Source organism: Pan troglodytes, chromosome 3 (assembly GCF_028858775.2).
Source record: "Pan troglodytes isolate AG18354 chromosome 3, NHGRI_mPanTro3-v2.0_pri, whole genome shotgun sequence".
NCBI lineage: Eukaryota > Metazoa > Chordata > Mammalia > Primates > Hominidae > Pan > Pan troglodytes.
The window spans coordinates 187,008,666-187,031,179 of NC_072401.2; the positions used below are offsets into that span (position 1 = coordinate 187,008,666).

The 22,514-nt window shown below is 42.3% G+C and overlaps 2 protein-coding genes and 1 long non-coding RNA gene across 14 annotated transcripts in view; 2 read left to right on the plus strand and 1 right to left on the minus strand.

Moving 5' to 3' along the window:
* Positions 1–2,849, plus strand: part of SNX25 (sorting nexin 25) — a 190,402-nt gene extending 187,553 nt beyond the window's left edge. The window contains exon 18 of one of the 2 annotated variants that reach the window (XM_063809247.1): positions 2,711–2,849. In XM_063809247.1, coding sequence (XP_063665317.1) covers positions 2,711–2,723 — 13 coding nt within the window. In that variant the 3' untranslated portion in view covers positions 2,724–2,849. Of the gene's footprint in view, positions 1–2,678 lie in introns of both variants that reach the window. The other variant, XM_054683530.2, reaches the window with a different exon arrangement.
* Positions 1–22,514, minus strand: part of LRP2BP (LRP2 binding protein) — a 27,719-nt gene continuing 5,205 nt past the window's right edge. For 2 of the 11 annotated variants that reach the window (XM_054682685.1, XM_063808456.1), the window contains exons 2-9: positions 10,945–11,071; positions 9,776–9,885; positions 8,489–8,602; positions 7,227–7,366; positions 7,043–7,148; positions 5,764–5,987; positions 3,554–3,728; positions 1–183 (exon numbers count right to left, since the gene is read on the minus strand). In XM_054682685.1, coding sequence (XP_054538660.1) covers positions 118–183; positions 3,554–3,728; positions 5,764–5,987; positions 7,043–7,148; positions 7,227–7,366; positions 8,489–8,602; positions 9,776–9,885; positions 10,945–11,050 — 1,041 coding nt within the window. In that variant the 5' untranslated portion in view covers positions 11,051–11,071 and the 3' untranslated portion in view covers positions 1–117. 11 annotated transcript variants of the gene reach the window in all.
* LOC134809821 (uncharacterized) lies at positions 10,407–10,877 on the plus strand. The gene is made up of 2 exons (XR_010156379.1): positions 10,407–10,526; positions 10,703–10,877. It is a non-coding gene; the product is annotated as an uncharacterized LOC134809821 (long non-coding RNA).

The following is a 22,514-nucleotide window of genomic DNA, read 5'->3' on the forward strand; positions in this document are numbered from 1 at the left end:
TAAAATACCCAGGATAGTGTAATTTGTGATGTGCAAAATAACCAAACATAGCTACTGTAAAAATACACACATTGTGAGGTGTTAGCATTGATGATCTTTGTTGAAATACATTGTGGTCTAAATTCTTTGACGAATAAGTAAGGAGTGAAGTTCATCTGCCAATGCGGGATTCAGACGACAAGCCTTAAAATCAGAAAGAGTCAGATATTTAGATACATTCTAATTGTTTGGGTCTTTCTTCTTTTTTTTTTTCTTTTTTGATTCGTTTTTAAGAATAGTAAAGTACAGTGAATTTCAAGAAAATTTGTTAAGATACTTTCTATTCTGATGTCCTACTTTAACCTATGCAGAATAGATCAATACTCAAAATAACCATGTTATTCTCATTTGAAAGAGATATTTTATCAATGCCAAGAATAAAGGGAACTTAAGCACCAATGATAGCATTGTATGTTATGAATTATTAAAATAAGTAAAATGGAAAGCATTAACATTTGGCCTCAAAGTTGTTATGATCTCATTATGTGAATAACAGCATCTGTAATAATTTTATTTTAAAATATATAGCTAAAATAATTTTATTATGTCTAAATAGTGACAAGGTGCATAATTTCTAGAATGTCAACAATTTGGGATAGAGAGCTCTCATCCAAACCCCATTCTATGCAGTAATTGTCCCTTCAGTACCCACGACAGTTGGTCACTAGGTATTTGCTTGGTTGCTTCCAGTAGCAGGAAGTTACACATTCTACATATGTAGTTTTCACCTTCAGAGAAAACTTGTGTTTTTCTTTGTTTCCTGAACTGTTGTGTTAGAAAACTCTCCCTTACGGCCGGGCGCGGTAGCTCACACCTGTAATCCCAGCACTTTGGGAGGCCGAGGTGGACGGATCACGAGGTCAGGAGATCGAGACCTTCCTGGCTAACACAGTGAAACCCCGTCTCTACTAAAAATACAAAAATTAGCCAGGCGTGGTGGTGGGCGCCTGTAGTGCCAGCTACTCGGGAGGCTGAGGCAGGAGAATGGCGTGAACCCGGGAGGCGGAGCTTGCAGAGAGCCGAGATTGCGCCACTGCACTCCAGCCTGGGCAACAGAGCCAGACTCCGTCTCAAAAAAAAGAAAACTTTCCCTTATTTTAGGCTGGTGTTTCTCTCCATGTACTCCAGAATCCTTGAAGGGTCCTAACAGAATACATAATGCTGGTTTCACAGAAACCTAACACTCTAGGAAGTGGGAGTCACCCTGCCTGACGGTGGCAGAGCCGAGAGCAGGCCTGGGTCTGTCGCCTCCAGGTCCCAGTTACCATCTTACTGCCTCACCTTCTGCCATAACACACTGCCTGCCATGGGCACTGATTCCGCTCCCTCCCAACCCGTTCCCTTCCTGCGGGACACTGTCGGTCCCTCCCAACCCGTTCCCTTCCTGCGGGACACTGCCGGTCCAGTGAACACCACTGTCGGGACACCTCGTGTCCTTTTGCTCTGAGGGAGACCGTTTCTGTTCCTCATATCATGCGTCATATGATATCATTCCAGACCCTTCACTGGTTTACTGCCTCTAAATGATCTCCATTTTATCAGTATCCCCATATTGTACAATGGCCTAAACTGAGTACAGTATTCTAGATGTGTATCCTAGAGTCCTAGAGTACAGTATCCTAGTTGCAGAGTAATGGAGCTATTTTCTCCCATCGTATGGAAAATCATTCTCAGATTGGAATCTGTTTTGCTTTTTTTTTTTTTGAGATGGAGTCTCGCTGTGTTGCCCAGGCTGGAGTGCAGGAGCACAGCGTCGGCTCACTGCAGCCTCCTCCTTGCAGGTTCAAGCGATTCTCATGCCTCAGCCTCCCGAGTAGCTGGGACTACGGACATGCGTTACCATGATGGGCTAATTTTTGTATTTCTAGTAGAGATGGGATTTTGCCATATTGGACAGGTTGGTCTCAAACTCTTGGCCTCAGGTAATCCTCCCACCTCGGCCTCCCAAAGTGCTGGGATTACAGGCATGAGCCACGGTACCTGGCCTTTTTTTGTTGTTCTAGTCAGGATGACTATATAGTATATTTCAAAATATATTTGACTAGAGTTTTCTAAGGATATTAAGGATAAGATAGAACCTGAAATCGGCTTGGTTTGGAAGTTGGTGTAATACAGAGAGCTTTTTTTTTTTTTTTTTTGACATGGAGTCCCAGGCTGGAGTGCAGTGGTGTGATCTCAGCTCACTGCAACCTCTGCTCCCAGGTTCAAGCAATTCTCCTGCCTCAGCCTCACGAGTAGCTGGGATTACAGGCACACATTGCCATGCCTGGCTAATTTTATTTTTCAGTAGAGACAGGATTATTTAGTACTTTTAGTAGAGACCCAGTTTCACCATGTTGGCCAGGCTGGTCTCGAACTCCTGACCTCAAGTGATCTGCCTGCCTCAGCCTCCCGAAGTGCTGGGATTACAGGCATGAACCACTGTGCCTGGCCAGTACAGAGAGCATTTAAATGAAAAAAGTTAGACAACTGTTACTCATGCTAAGAATGGTGTAGAGGTAAATATCTTAAAGATCAGTTGCATTTGGCTGTGTGCTATGTGTCTATGTTTATGTATTAATATGGCTTTGATGCTCTGGAAGTTTTAATTTTAAAGTAATTTAGGGTTCCCAAACTTACCTGACATTGGAATCCCACAGGGAACTTCAACAAATATGCTTCTGTCTCCTAGAGACCATGATTGAAATTTTCTGAAATAAGGCCTGAACTTTGGAATTTGTAACAGATCCTCGGGTGATTTTAACATGCAGAGAAGCTTGGGAACCACTGCTGTAATATCAGAGTCAGCCAAGGGACTCAGAAGACTCCCCTACTCAGGCTGAACGATCTATGTTCCACAAACACTGCTCTACCAAGTCTGCTATGATGTAATTCTGACTCATGGATGTGATGGACCTAAGATGTGCACAGCTTTTTGGTTTTTCTTTTTTTAAAAAAAATCTAGACTTAAGAGTTAGTATTCATAATGATCTCCCTTACACCCCCTCCACTACCACACCCCTTGCTTTTTAGTATTTACTTTGAGATGTGAAACGCATTTGAGATCTAAATAAATTGATCACATGGATTAAAATATGAAAGACTTATTTTAACTGACTACCTCAAACTCAAGAATATCCCGCCTAAGTGGGGTAGATGTCACGCTCAAAAAAACTTTAAATTCTCTTTCATTACTTTACTAGAATGAACATATACGTTCACATTTGTTCTAGATGAAAGAAAAACTGTTCAGCTTTAAGGTCTTGGTGCTGGGCCTTAGGCTGCAGATAGTAGCAGAATGAAAGAGTAATTTGCATCAAAATAGGACTTTTAATCATTGGAGCTAAATTATGCTAATAAGATTCTGACAGAATTGTCTGCAAACAATCTGCATGTCTGACAGCTTCTCTGTAGACAGAGGTTATCTGCACAGTAATTGAGCAGAAAAAACACTAATCCGTAAAACTATTCAAGTTGCAGCTAAAAGCCTGGCAGTTTCTCTTTGGGTGAATTTATATTTTGTTCTAAAGCTTACTTTAGAATAATAGTGTTTAGCGGTTGTTTCATCCCTGGTGATGCCCAAGCCAAGCTGAAGACACCTTGCGTGGTAGAAGGATGCCATTGCCATGCCTCTGCCGATGAACTCCGGGAGACAGTCTGTGACCTGGGCGATCATGGGGATGTCGTGAACCTCATCATAGTCAGCGATCCTGAGAGGATGTAGAGTTGTGAAATGGAAAAGACATCAGTTATGGTAAGTGTTTGTAAAACGATGCGCCTAGAGACTGTCCTTGTGCCTGAAGTGATTTCTCTCTACTGCTTTGAGAACTAAGTTGTTTGCTGTGTGGGGAAGGGTCCATGTAGGCACCTCATACCAGGAGAAGATGAGCTTCCCAGAGTGGTGACTTCACATGTCTCTGTAATTATGCTCAGCAGGCTCAATAACCACTAGAAAACAAAGGTATGTTTCTTTTTTCTTCTAATATTACTACTGGAAGTTTAATGTCACTTTGTGGATTTAAACTGAATGGAGAAGAAAGCATTTTCTATTTCTTTGGATCACGTGTGGAAACATCAACCTTCAGTTTGGACGTTAGCCACATAGGACCAGAAAACCCTTTCACTAGCACATCTTCTTTAAAAATAGACAATTGGCTGGGCGCGGTGGCTCACGCCTGTAATCCCAGCACTTTGGGAGGCCGAGGCGGGCGGATCACGAGGTTAGGAGATTGAGACCATCCTGGCTAACATGGTGAAACCCCGTCTCTACTAAAAAAGATACAAAAAATTAGCTGGGCATGGTGGCGGGCGCCTGTAGTCCCAGCTACTCGGGAGGCTGAGGCAGGAGAATGGCGTGAACCCGTAAGGCAGAGCTTGCAGTGAGCCAAGATCGCACCACTGCACTCCAGCCTGGGCAACAGAGCGAGACTCCGTCTAAAAAAAAAAAAAAAAAAGATAATGGAAAGAAGTCATCCTTTATACCCAGACACAAATATGTACAATTGTGTGAGAATGCGATCCAGTCAACTCCATGTTAACCTCAATGTCACAGGGAGTAGGGATGTGGAAAATAAGGGCAAGCGCCGAAGATTTTAAAGAATGATTTAAAGTCTTAGTTCTAACTAAGATGGGCACTTGCTTTGAGACACTGGCAATCACTCCTGTAAGTGGTCTGCTACCTGGAGCCCGAGACGCTGGGGAAGCGGGGTAGAAGCAGCCCCTCCTTCCCTTCATCCTCTCTTGTAGATCACTGCCCTGCGCTAGGGCTCGGAGACGGGGGAGACCTGGCACTGTGGGAAGGGTGTGACTGGGAAACACCAGCACACGCAGAGTCTGATGGCCACTCTAGAGTACACCCAGGTCTGTCTCCCCGACCCACTGCTTTTATACACTGTGGGTAAGTACGTGTAGGAAAGTACATGGAGCCTTACGGACTCCGAGAAAAGACGTTTTTTATATTTTATTAGATATAGTGTCAGTCTTTTAACCATATTCTCATGTTACAGTTGTTATGAAGCTGTATTTCAGTGGTGCAGTTATAGAACTGCATGACCGAGGAGTGCAGGAAGAAATGAAGATGTAATAAACGTGTGATATGCCAAGCTGTGTTAAGTACATGATTATAATCCTGCTATAAAGGTATTCTCTTCTTACAGATAAGGCAATTGCTGCTTAAGAAACTTGCTTCAGCTAGTAGCACTGAAATCCTGAAGGCTAATGGCATAGAATTGTGCTATCCAGTATGGTAACCACCAGCCATATGAATATTTACATTAAGTAAAATTTAAAAGTTTAGTGCTAAGTTGCATTAGACACATTTCAAGTGCTCAATAGCTATCATTTCTAATATTGCAGAAAGCTCTGTGAAGGATTTGGCATAGAACATGTAGTAGGCATTCTTATCAATACTTTCATCCAGTTTATTCAAACATTACTGCTATGGTTTGACTAGTAAGTTCCCTTGGAAATCCCAGTGTTGCTAGTGTGATCGTATCAAGAGGTGGGGCCCTTAAGAGGCGATGAGGCCATGAGAGCGCCTCCCTCATGAATAGGACTAAAGCCCTTTTTATAAAAGAGGTTTCCTGTAGCTTTCTGCTGTCACGTGAGGACATGATGGTCCTCCCCTCTGGAGGTTGCAGCCCTCTCCTGGCCTCTGGAACTGTGAGAAATAAATTTCTGTTTCTCATAAATTACCTAGTGTGTGATATTCTGTTACAGCAGCACAGAACAGACAAAGACATTCACCTTTTGGAAAATGCAACACACTTTGTAAAAAATTTCATCTTATAGTAATACTCCACGAGATTCCCTTGAGCATAGACGTTTCCGCGTTCTGCTGCTTCTCTTAAGCACTGCAGGGCAGCTTCCGTATCCTGCCGGATGCCTTGTCCATACAAGTACATGAGCCCAAGTGCACCCTGGGACTCCAGATTCCCATTGCCACATGCTTCGGAATGCCAGTAAAATGCCTAAGAAAAGCACAGTTTCATCATTGTATTTGTGATCCGCTAGATGAAATTATAAGGGAATACTAGACAGAAAAGAACTCTGTGTTTCCTAGATAGCACTATTAATCATCTCTAGGAAAGAGCGGTAGGCCTTTGGACGCATTTCACACTAGCACACATGCCTAACACAGTGTGGAGGCGAGTTCCTCCGCTGTCTGTCCACAGTGCAGGTGAGATCACAGTCCAGGCAGCTTATGGCAGAGGAAGACCAGCTGTCCTAGGTTTCAGGATTTGGGGATCTTCAGAGTAAGGAGCAGGAAGATGCCAAATAGGAACTCAGTGTCTGAAAGGCATGAGGCACAGCAGCGGAGGCGAGACCGCTGATGCTAAGGGAGAGTTCGAGCTCCCGATGGGTTCTAGAGATGGCAGCTGCTGCGATCAAAGACAACCCAGGATAAACGCTGTATGTAGGCTCAAGCACATTTGCCTCATACTCCGCTACAGTGAATTTGAATTCATTTAAAAAATTCCAGATGGCTGCTTATCTATCCAAAGATGGCCTTAGTTGTTATGTGTCTCTTGCAAATTTGCCATTAACTCCTCTCTCACAAGTAGGACTCAGCCCCCATTTCCTTCTCCTTATAGGATTTTTTGGAAACTGTTTCAACCCTTGATGAAAGAGATTATATTTCTGTGAAAATCTTAGATGGATTTTATTTGTAACTAATTCTTGGTATATTTTACTTATTAGTATCAATTTCTCAAGTCAACGGTAATATTCATCTATTCATGCTTAGAAGGATTTTGGCTGTAATTTCAGGACTGTTTCTCTTCTTTTAGCTTTGATACTATAGTATACAAAATACTCTCACATTCATGGTTTCCTTCGGTAGAGGTAGGGAAGGGGACATTTATAAATAAAAGGGCTTTGAGATCCTAAAATGCATGCTTTCTTTACATTTAAAGGAACTATAAGAGATATTTAAAACGACATTCCCCACCATTTTCTCAAAAAAAGCAGTGAAACAAATATTAATCTAAATATAACACTAGCATTAAAAAAGAGGGAACGTTACCTTTTCTAACTCCTTGGGCTCCTTGGTTGAGTAATACAGCCCGAGCATACTTTGAGCCTTCACACTAGCTTTGGGATTTCCATTGTCTGCTGCGATAAGCCACAGTCTACAAGAGAAAGTGAGGCATGTTATTCTCGGTTTCAGCATTTCCTTCAAACCTAATCTTGTTCTCAGGTAGGATTACCTTTCAGCTTCCTCATTTGATCGTTTAACACCTTTTCCTTCATAATAAGCTCTTCCGAGGTTGTAAGCAGCTGCAAATTTTAAGTGTCTTGCTTTGGGACATGGAGAATCAAGAATTTTCTTCATATAGTCCACCCCTTTCTCCTTCGACAAAAGAAAGAACAAAAAAACCCTAGTTTTTAGTTTTACCCAAACTGAATTTCTTTCTCCCAATAAGGCTGTGAAGTGTCCGCCCTCTGACACGATGTATAATACTATGAATCTGTGCCCAAGGGGTACAATTGTCCTGAATTCTGCAGGGCAAGCGATAAGGAGGAAAAGAATCTCTAAAAGTACATCTCCTATTCAGGCACTCCCAGGAGCTCTGGAATATAAGAAATTCCCTTCCTTTTACAGCTGCCTGAGTTGATTTAAGTCTCGATATGGGCTTCCTTTTTTCTCTCCTCCCTCCCATCTAATAACCCTTATCCTGAATCAGCACAGTTCTTAGAACTGACTAAAGTGGAAGAATGGCCAGGAACAGCTTTCACATTTATAATTCTTACGATACACTTGTGAGCCCCTAACAAACACCGCCTTCCATTCAAGCATACTTTTACTGTGTGCTCATAGTTTGTATCTAATATACAAATCTTATGCACTAATACGACATCTGCTACGTGGTCACAAGGAAAGCATAGAAGATATTCTAACCACTAGCAAGAACAGATCTGTACCCTCCACCCCCAAATCCATCAGACACAAACCTTCAAACATCACCCAAAAGAAGAAAATAATATTGGACAATCAAATATATTTTGGTTTTTGTTTGTTTGAGACAGAGTCTTGCTGTGTCACCCAGGCTGGAGTGCAGTGGCATAATCTTGGCTCACTGCAGCCTCCCAGGTAGCTGGGAATACAAGCATGCACCACCATGCCGGGCTAATTTTTGTATTTTTAGTAGAGCCTGGCCAACATGGTGAAATCCTGTCTCTACTAAAAATACAAAAATTAGCCAGGCTTGGTGGCAGTGCCTGTAATCCCAGCTACTCTGAAGGCTGAGGCAGAAGAATCACTCGAACCCGGGAAGCGGAGGTTGCAGTGAGCCGAGGTCGCGCCATTGCACTCCAGCCTGGGCGACAGAGCGAGACTCCGTCTCAAAAAAAAAAAAAAAAAAAAAAAAATATATATATATATATGTATTAAAATATAAATAATTTTAATTGTGTCCAATAATCCACTGACAATGAAATCTTAACCACTGTGACCAAGACATTAACTTACAGCGTCTAGAGTGGTCCCCAGCCCATCATAGTACATCACTCCTAGCTGGTAAGTTGCTTGATGGTCTTTCTCCTTGATTTCTTCAAACTGTTCTAATGCTTCTTCATACCATCCCTAGAGGCACCCAGAAGATATTTAATTATTTTTATTATGATCTTAAAGTAATCCCAAAGGCACCAAGTGGTCAAGTGTTTGTGCCCAAGTTAAACACACAGTTAACAAGCAATGCAGCCTTATCTGAACCCATGCCCCACGCTGAGGAAGCATGCTCTCAGCCATGGTGCTCTGCCATCCTCAGAGTGACAGGCGCATGATGAGCCCTCAGCAAACATTTGTTGCCAGGATAGACGAAGGTGCCATCGAAAAGTGAGAGAGTAAGTGGGATATAGGTGAACAGCTGCCCAAATAGTCAACAAATGGTGAAAGACAGTCGGTCCCTTTTCAAGTCTTCCCGAGGAAGTCAATGAAAAACCGAAACTACATTGCTGAAGTTGAGGGGACAGCTGGCATAGCCATTCCTCAGTCTACTTCCCAGGCCACCCCAACAAGATGTGGAGAAGGAGGGCGATTTCCTCCTATGCTATCCAGGAACAACTAAAGCTGCCCCTAAGTACTAGATAAAAATCAAGGCTTCAATTATTATTAATATGAAGATACCTGATAATACAAACATACTTTTTTTTGAGAGGGAGTCTCGCTCTGTGGCCCAGGCTGGAGTGCAGTGGCATGATCTCAGCTCACTGCAACCTCTGCCTCCTGGGTTCAAGCGATTCTCTGCCTCAGCCTCCCAAGTAGCTGGGATTAGAGATGTGCGCCACCATGCCCGGCTACTTTTTTTTTTTTTTTTTGTATTTTTAGTACAGATGGGGTGTAGCCATGTTGGCCAGGCTGGTCTACAACTCCTGACCTCAGGTGATCCACCTGCCTCGGCCTCCCGAAGTGCTGGGATTACAGGCGTGAGCCACCACACCCGGCCTGATAATATAATTTGTATTATTAAATATTTTGAGCAAAAATATAAAAATTTGATTTTTAATCTATAGTGTGAAATGGATTTTATACTAAAACGACTCCCATAAATGGCTTTCATGACATGGATTTTATGAAGAAAAGTCAGGTAGCTCCTCAAGCTGGCAGCACTGTATCCTACTGTTAAAGCCACAGCCATAGTCTATGTAATTGGACAGAATTTCCCTAGTATAACACAGTAAGAAACTCTACATGAAATTTTTGTCTGAGGATTTAACAATAGAATTACAGGAAATGAAAACAAATAAAAAATGATACCTCTTCAAAATATAGTTGACCTCGTAGGAAATATGCCAGAGTGTCTCCTTTCAGTATTCTTTCCTTCAAGAGCTGCAATGCCTTATCCACCAAATTAGCATGGGTGTAATCTGATTTTAAAAAGGTAAGGAATGCCATCAACCACACAATATGAATTTTCTCTCTTGAAGTAATGAATCATATAAAATCCATCTAACACTGTTGACATTCTTGCTTTCTAGTGTTCATTCCTACAACTGGCCTCCTTAGCTCAAGGAAGAAATATTACCTGAAAAAACGGCATGGTCACAGGCCCTAACACTGTGCCTTGTGTAATAAAGCAATACTGGCCAGGCGCGGTGGCTCACGCCTGTAAATCTCAGCACTCTGGGAGGCCGAGGCGGGTGGATCACCTGAGTTTGGGAGTTCAAGACTAGCCTGACCGACATGGAGAAACCCCGTCTCTACTAAAAATGCAAAATTAGCAGGGCGTGGTGGTGCCTGCCTGTAATCCCAGCTACTCGGGAGACTCAGACAGGAGAATAGCTTGAACCCAGGAGGCGGAGGCTGCGGTGAGCCAAGATCGCATCATTGCACTCAAGCCTGGGCAACAAGAGCAAAACTCCATCTCAAAACAACAACAACAACAAACAATACTTGTTGATTGGTTTCACACTAACCCTGCTCGTGGCCAAGTAGAGCCCTAACAGTGCAGGGCTGGGTATAAGTCTATGCATTGGTTTGTCTTCAATGGGCAAAGCTGTCTGAAGAGGTGAGTTAAATTCTTAATTTGAGCCTTAATGAGAGTTCCTCTAACCAAATGAGCAACCCATCCCTAATATAACATTTTTAAGACTTTAGGGAAAATAAGGTATTTAAATAATAATTGCAAGTCAAGCCTGGCATTGTTCTCTTTAACAAACGTGACATCTGGTTTCTGTTTTCTAGAAGCATGTCCTTAAGTCCTGAGAGTAAAATCAAGACCTAACTATCTGTGAGACCTCACTGACGATTTGCTACCAGATAAATGAGCAATTTCACAGATTCTTGCGGGAAAACTCAAAAGGACTAATGATTAACCACTTCCTTGAAATCAATAAAACACATTATTTCTTGTCTCGTTTGCTCTAGCATACAAAATGAACTGTTAAAGTGTTTTCCAAGGGAAGCTTAAATATCAGGATTCGTACCAGTCTTTTCCTTTTTCCACTGGAAGAATTTTTGGTTTTTAGCAGCATACTGAGATATAGAGGCATAAAAGGGGTTCTTGGGCAACTTTTCACTGGTCAACTTCATCCTTTTTCCGCAATGTGTATTCTGTAAGCAAGAATAAAAAATAAGTGGTAGAAATTTCTTCCTCCAGCAAAGTGCAAAGAGAGACTCTATTCCCACCAGGTGCTCATTAGGAAAAGCATCCTTCTCTCATTGCCTAGATAGAACACCAACCACCAACTCTAGGATGTGAACATTCTTTCCTAGGACACCAAGACCCTCCTCCCTAGCTGAGAGACAGCCATTCTCCATGTCATTTTCCACAGCATGGCATTCACCATGAGACCTGTTTGCACGTCCTGTCTGGCTATGGGTTTATACATCAAGATGGGTCAAGTTGCCCAGCACAAGTGTTGCCACTTAGTGGGACCTGGTGACACTGCCCACAGACAGAGCACTTCTGCACCGGTACCTTCTGTGCCCTTGTAACTGACACTCATCGGACGAATCCATTTCAAATTAAAGCACTTGTCTATTTTACCTGGGAATACACTTTATTTTAGCTGTGGTGTTCAGTTTTATCTTCCTGTCTGTATTGGATTGCCATGTTATAAGATGGATCACAGTTGAATGGTAAATCAGTGTCTTCATATAAAATGTAGAGGTCACCTCATTTGGGGTGAAGGAGTCCAGGTTGGCCTAGGCTGAGGGTAGTGAGACAGCAAACTCAGTTGTTGCTACGCTTTTGTGTTTACTCCTTGGCATTCCACTGTTAGGGCTTACTTTCACCAATCAGAAACAAGCTTCCAGCAAAGGTTCCTGATTGGTGGTCAAGAGAAGAAATAGAGAGACCCTTAGTGTGATTGGAAAGCTGCATTTTTATATCATTCCATGATGCTATTTTAGACAATAAATTGCTTAAGTGAGAATGAAATGCAGAAAAAAGGAACATTTAGTAGGGGAAAAAAATCACTGAATTATCTTTGTGGTTTTGGAAGAGTCATTTAATCTTTTTAAGAGTCAATTTCCTCATCTTTAAGTTGGACTACAAGTGGTCTGAATTAAAGGATTTTATAATGTTCCTTTTTAGATATATACAATTCTTGATTATATGATTCCCCAAATCTTATGGTTGCCTTTAGTGAATATGAAATTTCCCAATGAGCTTTACTTAGGGTGAAGCAATATTAGGTAAGGTATTAAGAAGAAAAACAATCCCTATCGGATGGTGCAGATAGCACTCATTTATGACTGAAAGATTGGATGTGGAAGTTTTATTTTCACTGAAAACATTAACTCAATATGCTACTTATCCAAAAAGGCTAAGAAAAAACTGGCATATTCAGGAAGGGCATCAGAAATGAAACAAATCAGAAAACAATACCTTACTTTGTTTAAACTCATGTTGCCTTTTGTGGTTAGAAGACTGCACATGGTTTTTGCTGCTGTAGCTTAAAAGAAGTTTTGGAGATGTTTGGAAAACTAAATCAAAGATTTACTGAGCTCTTATTAAATGCCAAGTATTGACCTTTGTTGTAAGGCTTTCTAGGCAGCGCCGACAAAACTTTATGAAATAAGGTTCATTATGAGGCTCGTTTAATGTATGGGGAAACCAAGGGACAGTGGGGAAGTTAAGTAACTTGCCCAAGACCACAGGGCTAGTTAAGGACAGGTAAGCAGAACAGCTGGCATGTCCCAGCACCTGCACACTTCTCTCTCTCTCTCTCTGAGACAGCGTCTCACTCTGTCATCCAGGCTAGAGTGCATTGGTACAATCATAGCTCTCAACTGCAGCCTCAACCTCTTGGGCTCAGGTGATCCACCCACCTCAGCCTCCCAAGTACTTGGGACTACAGGCATGTGCCATCACATCCAGCTAATTCCTTATAATTTTTGTAGAGATGGGGTCTCCATGTTATGCAGGCTGGTCTCAAGTTCCTGGGCTCCAGCAATCCTCCTGTCTCAGCTTCCCAGTGTGCTGCGGTTACCGCAGTGAGTCACCGTGTCCAGGCAATACAATAAATATTGCCTTTTTGATGGATTTACTGGGTATTTATTGGATTGACTAGATATTTATTATGTTTTGGGAATTTTGAGTTTCCTATCTTGGATTGGCGTCTTTTATTAGCTCCCAAACATTCTCAGGGATAATTTATTTGTGTTTGTTAGTTTCCTGGGGCCGCTAAAACAAAATATCAAAAACTTTGTGGCTTAAAAGAACAGAAATTTCCTCTCTCACAGTTCCGGAGCCTAGAAGTCCAAAATCAAGGTGTTGGCAGGGCCATGCTTCCTCTGGCCCTAGGGAAAAATCATCCTAAGCATTCCCCACCAGCTTCTGGTGGTTTCTGCTGATGTCTGGTGTTCCTAGGCTTGTAGTTGCACAACTCAACCTCTGCCTCTGTGTTTACATGGCCTTCCCTTCATGTCTCCTCTATCTCTGTGTGTCCTCTCCTCCCTCTTATGAGGACACCAGTCATTGGAGTTGGCACCCACCCTAATCCAACATGACTTCCTCTTAACTTGATTGCATGTAAAATATCCTATTTCCAAAGAGGTTCACATTCACAGGTTTCAGGAGTTAGCACTCAGACATATCTTTGGTTGGAAACACAAGTCAACCCACCATGCTCTTCAGAGGCCCCAATCTATTTCATTTTTCTCTCCAGCATTTTGATAAGACCTTCTCCTCATGTCTCTTAAATTTGCCTTTCAGATTTTCCATCATTTTTTTTCTCTCTGACACACTCTGGGTAATCTCTTCAGTAATCTCTCCCTTTTTATTAATTCTCTCTTTAGCCACATCTAGTCTGCCATTAAAGCAATCCATTTAAAAACTGTTTACTGAAGTAAATGAAAGATACAGAAATGTATATGTAAGTTTACAGCTTGATAGATTTTCACAAGCCAAACACATCCATGTAACTAGCTCTCAGATCAAGAAAGAAATCCTTACCAGCACTTTGGAAGTCCTGTTGTATTCCCTTCTAGTCACTACATGAACTCAAGTGTAAATCCTATATGCACCTGTAATGGCACAAGTTACTTTTTCTTGTTTTTTACACTGTATAAATGGAATCCTACAGTGGGTAATATTTTGTGTCTGGCTTCTTTCCCTTGACATTAATTCATCCATTTTGTTGTGTTAGTTGTAATTTTTTTCCTTCATATTGTTGTATTACATTGTGTGAATATATCACAATTTATCTTTTCTACTTGATGGACTTTGGGTAGCTTCTGCTTTGGACGATTAGGAACATTCTTGTGCCTGCTTTTTCCTGAAAATTTATACATCTTTTTGTTGGGGATAAACATAGTAGTCGTACTTACTGGGTCAATGACTATGCATAGTCAGCTTTTGTAGATACTGCCAAATAGTTTCCAAGTGATTGGGCACAAAATCCCTTTTAAAATTAATTGCTGGTTTAGATTTCTCGTAGTTTGAGTAATTTATGGGAAGACTGCTTGGTTCATTTGAGTTCTGAATATAAATCACCCATTCAATTAGGCTGACTTATCAGGAGTCCTAGTAAAAGGTTTTTAGTTGTCCTGACCATGACAAGTATGAGACAGCCTCTAATTCAGGCTGAAGAGTCCTGGCTATTTCCAAAGAGGGACAGGAAACTACAGCTGTTTTGGGGGGCTTCAGTCTGTTCCTCAGAAGAATGTGAGGAAATTATTGTATGGCTCATCCTGCATCTTTATACTTCTGATTTCCTGAATTAACATTTATGTTAATCCATTTGTTACACTTTTTACAAATTGATATATAATTCACATACCATAAAATTCACCTTTTTAAAGTGTACAATTCAGAGGTTTTTAATATAATTACAAAGTTGTGCAATAATTACCGCTATGGAATTCCAAAACCTTTTCATCATCCAGAAGAAACACTGTAGCATCGGCAGCCACTCCCCATTCTCCTCCCTTCAGTTCCTGGCAAACACTAATCTACTTTCTGTCTCTATGGATTTGCCTATTTTGGATATTCTATATAAATGGAATCATAGAATACGTGGCCTTTTATGTCTGGCTTCTTTCACTTAGCATAATGTTTACAACATTCATGTACTTTGTTGCATGTATCAATATTTCATTCCTTTTTATGGATGATTAACATTTCATTATATGGATTTTTAAAAAATCTGTTCATCAGTTGATAAGCACTTGGATTGTTTCCAGCTTTGGCCTATTATGAATAATGCTGCAACAAACATCTGCGTACTAGTTTTTGTGAGGATACATGTTTTCAATTCTCTTGGGTATGTACCTAGGAGTGGAATTGCTGGGTCATATGGTAATTCTATGTTTGACATTTTGGGAAATTGCCAATCTGTATTTCAAAGTGGTTGTACCATTTCATATCCCTACCAATAGTGTATAAGGTTCTACATCCTCACCAACACCTGCTGTTGCCTATCTTTATTATCGCCATCCTAGTGGATGTGAAGCGCTATCTCGTTGTTTTGATTTGCATTTCTCTAATGAAAAATCATGTTGAGCATCTTTTCCTGTGCTTCTTACCCATTTTGCATTTGTATTTGTAAATGTCTATTCAAAGCCTTTGCCCACTTTCCAGTTGGGTTATAATAGTTCTTTATATATCCTACATACTAGTCTCATACCAGTGTATAATTTGCAATTTTTTCCCAATGTGTGGATGTTTTTCTTTAATAGCTTCTTTTGATCCCAAAACCTTTTTATTTTTAATGAAGTCCAGTTTTTCTATTTTTTCTTTTCTTGCCTGTGCTTTAGGTGTCACATCTAAAAGAAACCATTGCCTAATCCAAGGTCACAAAATTTACCCCTGTGCCTTCTTCTAAGAGTTTTATATTTACTCTTACATTTAGGTCTTTGATCCATTGAGTTCATTCTGTATATGAGGGAAAGGTCCAAATCAGTTCTTTTGCATGTGGATATCCATTTGCCCAGTACCTGTTTGTTGAAAAGATCATTCTTCCCTCATCATTTGTTATACTTTCACCTCAGTAGCTGTGTTTTGAAGTATGTATATTAAATCTTTTATAGGCAACCTTGCATTTAAACTTTGTGCTCTGAACCATCTAACTGTAGTCAGGCTGGGTGTGGTGGTTCATTCCTGTAATCCCAGAACTTTGGGAGATCAAGGTGGGAGGATCACTTGAGGCCACAAGTTCAAGACCAGACAGGGCAACATAGTGAGGCCCTGTCCTTCCAAAAAAATTAAAAATAAAAAAATTAGCCAGGTGTGGTGGTGCACACCTATAGTCCTAGCTACTCAGGAGGCTGAGGGGGGAAGATCCCTTGAGCCCTGGAGTTCGAGGCTGCAATGAGCTATGACTGTGCCATTGCACTCCAACCTGGGTGACAGAGTGAGACCCCATCTCCAAAAACACACTGCTGCTGCAAAATGTGTCTTAAGTATGTTAGTGTTGTTTGTGGGTTGTGTGCCTATGCAGAAAACAGTTACCACGGCAGGCCCGAGGCTGCCATCTTTACAAGGGCATGCTGGCAAGGCTGGCATTTGGCTGACATCAGGAACTTGGCACTTCCATCCCCTAACTGGTAAGACTGGTTTTGCTGTGTTTAAACTGTTGCATAAACAATGTGATTTGTGGTGACTATCTGCTTTCCTTGTGGAATTCTGTCATTTTGGTCGCTGCTAGGCAGAGGATGCCTACATGACTTGCCCCCAACAAAAACATCCCTCCGGGCTTCCTTTGGGACAAACACTGTGCCCATGTCCCTGCATTCTTCACTACTGGAGACAGGCATATGTGCCGTGTGTTTCCTCATGGAAGGGAGAGAACATAAGCCTGGGCGTGGGTTTCTTCAGATTCCACCTGTGCCTTTGTTGTTGTTGCTAATCTTGTTGTGTATTCCTTTGCTGTAATAACTGTTGCCCATGAGTACAACTATATGCTGAGTCCTAGTCCTGACACAGTACCTGCTATGCTTAGAGTGTGTGTCCCTCCAAAGTTCACATGTTGAAGCTTAACCCCCTAAGGTGATGGTATTAAGAGGTGGAGCCCTGGGGAGTGACGGGAGGGTTCTGCTCTTAAGGATGGGATTTGTGCCCTTAGGAAAGGGTTAGATGGAGAGAGCTCACTCTTTTGCCATTCTGTCTTCTGCCATGTGAGGACACAACAAGGCACTGTCCTGAAAGCAGACAGTGAGCTCTCACCAGACACTGAATCTGCCAGTGCCTTGATTTTGGACTTCCCAACCTCCAGAACTATGAGAAATCAATTTCGATTGTTTATAAATTACCCAACTAAGGAATTTTGTTATAGAAGGAGGAACAGACTAAAACACCACCCTAGACTATGTCATATAAATAGGAGCCTAGACATTCCATTTAACTTTCAATGGGCCAAGTGTTTAAAGTTTCTGGGTTTTTAAAATTAATTACATTTGCTGATGCTTCTGACTGGCTCTTTTGACACTTAATAGTTGGCCTAATCCAATGTTGAAATGAAATAATGAATAGCTGTATTTAAAGTTCTTTTAAAATTGAGGTTCAACACTGAAGTTCCTTTCATACTAGATAATGTTCCTAGTGCCCAAGAAAACAGAGATAAATAAGCCTCCCCGGCAAACCCTCAAACCCGTGTTTATTGTTATTTTTCCTTTCATTACTATTGCCTAATAGCAGTTTTTTAAAAACCCCATAGTGTTCATATAGTAATTGGAAACACCATCTACACATATACGATGAAAAATTAGAAGAGAATAACTTACTGAGATCTCAAAAGACAACACTGATTCAGGCAGTAGCTTTCTGCTCTTCCCACTCCGCCCTGCATCCCCCTCCCCGCCCCCCATCCCCCGCCGCCCCTTCCAGCTAGGTCCATTTGTGTGTTTAAAACAAAAGTGCTTTTTTCCCACCCCCTTCCTTTTGGGTGTGGCAGATTTACACCATCAGGCCCTGAAGAGAGGAAAAGTGCGGGGAAAGACAGGATGTGTTTTATGACCAGATAAGCGTGGCAAGCACGGGATGAGAGTCCAGTAGCTTTTGATTTTATTTTTCTCTGATTTACCATGTATTCTGTGATCAAATAAAACAGGCTAAGAAACACTGATACGTTCAAAATCTTCCCGCCGTTTGTGTGGGCCCACACGTCTATTTGTTCTGTTCCCAATGGGGAAACCTTGTTGGCAGTTCCAGCTGCTGGGTCCTCTCTGGAGCCGATACTGTTACAGTTATAAATACACTCCCGGAGATCAGCTAGTAAAATACATGAGTAGAATTCCTTAAAGTATGTGATCATTGCTCATCACTATCCAAGTGTGACATAAATCATAAAAAGAATTGACAAAATCAGGGTCGCAAAGAGAATTGAAAAAAATCTGTCACAACCAAAATTTAAATCGACCTCTGTCCTAGAGTATGAGAGCCACACTGAACAGAAAAACCAGATAAATCTTTTATAAAATATTCACTTGCAGCCCCATTAACGTTGCTTGTCGCCCCACCTCCCCATGTCCTTGGACAAACTGAATGTATAGTAACATCATCCCAGGCCAGGCGCGGTGGCTCATGCCTGTAATCCCAGCACTTTGTGAGGCTAAGGCAGGCAGATCAGGAGGTCAGGAGTTCAGGACCAGCCTGGCCAACAAGGTGAAACTCCGTCTCTACTAACAATACAAAAATTAGCTGGGCGCGGTAGTAGGCGCCTGTAATCCCAGCTACTCGGGAGGCTGAGGCAGGAGAATTGCTCAAACCCGGGAGGTGTAGGTTGCAGTGAGCTGAGATCGTGCCACTGCACTCCAGCCTGGGTGACAGAGCAAGACTCTGTCTCGGGGCGGGGGGAGGGGGGGGGGCGGCGGGGAAATAAAGAAATATCATCATACCGTCAAGCTCAAGGTGTCTGCAGCCTTATCTTCAGGGGAAGTTGTGTCTTTCTCAGGGAAGATACAGATTTCAATTTAGAGCAAGACAGAGAGAAGTTATATTCAGAGAGGAAAATGCAGTAGTCTAACTGAAATGAAAAACAAAACAAAGAGTCGTGGTATCACCATTATTATGCAGTCACATTTGAGAAGTTCTGGACAAAAAATAAAACACAAAACAAGCAAGATATATTTTAAAAAGAAGCATAATTATCTTTCTTGTACATGATGATTGGATCTCTGGGAATCCAAAGGGATCAGCTTAAAGGCTGCCTGATATGATTAGCTTAGGAGAGTGGCAGGGTATGAAATAAATGAACAAAAATGAAAAGCATATCTTTCATAGCCAGTGAGAAAGTACACTGGGCAAGGAATGCTCATTCGTAATAACACAAAAATATAAACTATGTGGGAATAACCTCAGATAAGTGTCTATGACCTATATGCAAAAAACTATTAACATTTTAAATACTAATTTTAAAAATCCAGGCATCAGTCAGAGGCCCAGAAAGTGGTGGGCAGAGAGGACAAGAGAAAAGGCTGGGCTCCAGCCTACCTCAGTGCTCTTGAGGGCACGGGGCAGGTGGATTCCAGCCATTTCTGTGCTTTGGAAAAGCTGCCTGATGGTGTTTTAGTCTTTGCATGAGCTGCATCCTCACCAGTCCTGGCCCCAACTTTTGGCTATAGGAGACAGGTACACCCCAACGTGACCCCTGGACCTTAGAGACTACACCCTCCAGCAGTGCCTGGGACTCTTGTAAACGGAGGGGTCAGTAGAAACGTAGTTGCTTTGGACTTACTGAAAGGACTAGCTAGTGGTGACAAGCTGAGGCACCAGCACTACGAAGGCCACTGAGCTGAGGATAGAGTCAAGTGGATGCCGTGGAGACATGTACGTACATGATGTTTACTATTATATAAAAGTAAAGAAGCAAGGGGAGAAAAGACCCTATGTGTAAACACATCAAAACCATTGTGTTGGCAGGGTGCAGTGGCTCATGCCTGTAATCCCAGCACTTTGGGAGGCCAAGGTGGGCGGATCACCTGAGGTTAGGAGTTCGAGACCAGCCTGGCCAACATGGTGAAACCCCGTGTCTACTAAAAATACAAAAATTAGCTGGGCTAGTGGTGGGTGCCTGTCACCCCAGCTACTCGGGAGCCTGAGGCATGAGACGAGGGGCAGAGACTGCAGTGAGCCGAGATTGCGCCCCCGCACTGCAGCCTGGGTGACAGAGCGAGACTCAGTCTCAAACCAACAAAAAACCACCGTGTGAACTGTGGATTATGTGCAGGTATATAAGGCCGTATCCGAAACCTTGGGAACAGAAATGTTTTAGAATTAAGACGTGTTTGGATTTTGGAAATGCCACACAATGTACAAATAACATATAACACATGTACACCCTACTGCAGAACCGCCTGGGCATGGTCTAGAATTGCACCCTTTCGCCATAGTGGTATTTCTGCAGTGAAACGTAACACTGTTCACACAAAATGGAATAAACACTAAATACAGTCTCAGGCGTGTGCAGCTAAGATGATCTTGCTGCCTTAGGAATTATAAACATACTGTGTTTCAGACACTCATGTCTTTTTGAATTGCAAGTAAGAGACTGTGGGCCTGCATGTTTCTCTTATTTCTCAAATTTTCTGTAATAATATTGTGGCGAGGTTACAAATGTGCTGCCATTGGCCACAGATGGACAGCCATAAGGCCATCTGTCCTTGCCTACAGCAGCTCCATATTCCCCACAAGGTCCCCACCCCGCTGGATAATGGGTTCTTGCAGAGGTGGGCAGCGTCTTCACACCAGAGCTAGAGAAGCCAGCCCCCAGCCCCGGGCCTTCTCCCACGTCTCCATGCCTTGAAAGCTCTCTCCCAACTTGGGTTCTGAGGCAGGGGTGGAATGAAGGCCTCTGGATATGATTCCTCCCTCTCTAACTCCTTTTCCCCACTGTCCCGTGGAAGTGGAAATGCTGTGTGACGGGCCCTCGACAGGAAAAGCGACGCAGTAGGCCGAGGACAGGCCGGCCTTAGGGGATGCCCCTGTGGTGTGTAGACTGCCCCTTAAGTTCACTGAATTTAAACCTAAGCTAATATTTTCAGGCCTGTGGCACAGCTAGAAACCCAGATGATGGAGGAGTTCCATGGTGTGTAAGGCAGAGATTCGGACTCAGAAATTAGGGAGGTGGCTTCTCACATCCCACATGGTAGGAGATGAAGTCTGAGGTGAGAGCAGCGCAGTGGTCTTCTGATCTGATGAGAACGTGTTAGGCTGGTTTCCTGAGGGACAAGGCCATCAAGTCTGCTGTACAAGCAACATCTCATCCTTATTCCCAATATTAATTAAACCTTTGATATAGCCATGTCCGGGGATCTTATTTCTGCCTACCTACTAACTCAAGATCTTGGGCTCCCAGATTTCCTTTTCCTTTTACTATCTATCTACCTATCTGCCTACCTACCTATCAATCATCTACCTACCTACCTACCTACCTACCTACCCTGCCTAACCTACCTAGCCTGCCTACCTATCAGGCCTACCTAGGCTATCTACCTACCTACCTATCTATCTATCTAGGACTTCTAGTAAACACAGGTTCGGTAAGAATAAACCTTAAGCTTTTTCTTCTTCTACCTGATAGTGTTCTCACAGCAGTTGAAAGAAAATGTTTCAAATGATAAATTATACAGAAAAATAATATTTCAATTATATATGTACATGCTGTTTCTGAAGGTATGCTGTGTATTCATCTTCTGTCTCTACATTGTTTAACTGAAGAAAATAGGTCGCACAACAAACATTTCCTTACAGTAACTCAAATTTCTCAAAATGTGTTAACATCCTACTCAAATTAATCTTTGTTCCTAAGAAAAAGTATAAAATGCTAATCTTACTAATAAAATAATAATAATAATTATTTTTTTTTGAGACAGAGTCTTGCTCTGTCGCCAGGCTGGAGTGCAGTGGTGCGATCTCGGCTCACTGCAACCTCCGCCTCCTGGATTCAAGCAATTCTCCTGCCTCAGCCTCCCAAGTAGCTGGGATTACAAGTGCCAGCCACCACACCCAGCTAATTTTTGTATTTTTAGTAGAGACAGGGTTTCACCATGTTGGCCAGGATGGTCTCGATCTCCTGACCTTGTGATCCGCCCCACCTTGGCCTCCCAAAGTGCTGGGATTATAGACGTGAGCCACTGCGCCTGGCCTTTTTTATTTATTTATTTTTATTTTATTTTATTTTATTTATTTATTTATTTTGAGACAGAGTCTCACACTGTTGCCCAGGCTGGAGTGCAATGGCGCAATCTTGGTTCACTGCAACCTCCGCCTCCCAGGTTCACGTGATTCTCCCACCTCAGCCTCCCAAGTAGCTGGGATTGCAGGCACACACCACCACACCCGGCTAATTTTTTTGTATTTTTTAATAGAGACGGGGTTTCACTATGTTGGCGAGACTGGTCTTGAACTCCTGACCTCGTGATCCACCCACCTCAGCCTCCCAAAGTGCTGGGATTACAGGCGTGAGCCACCATGCCCAGCCTAAAATAATTAAAACAAGTGAATAACAATGTAATATATGATGCTAAGTTCTATTCAGAGTATATATCTAGTATTCTACATTTTCCAGGCACTTTAAATGACCTTCATTAAAAAAAAAACAACTGAGTTTCA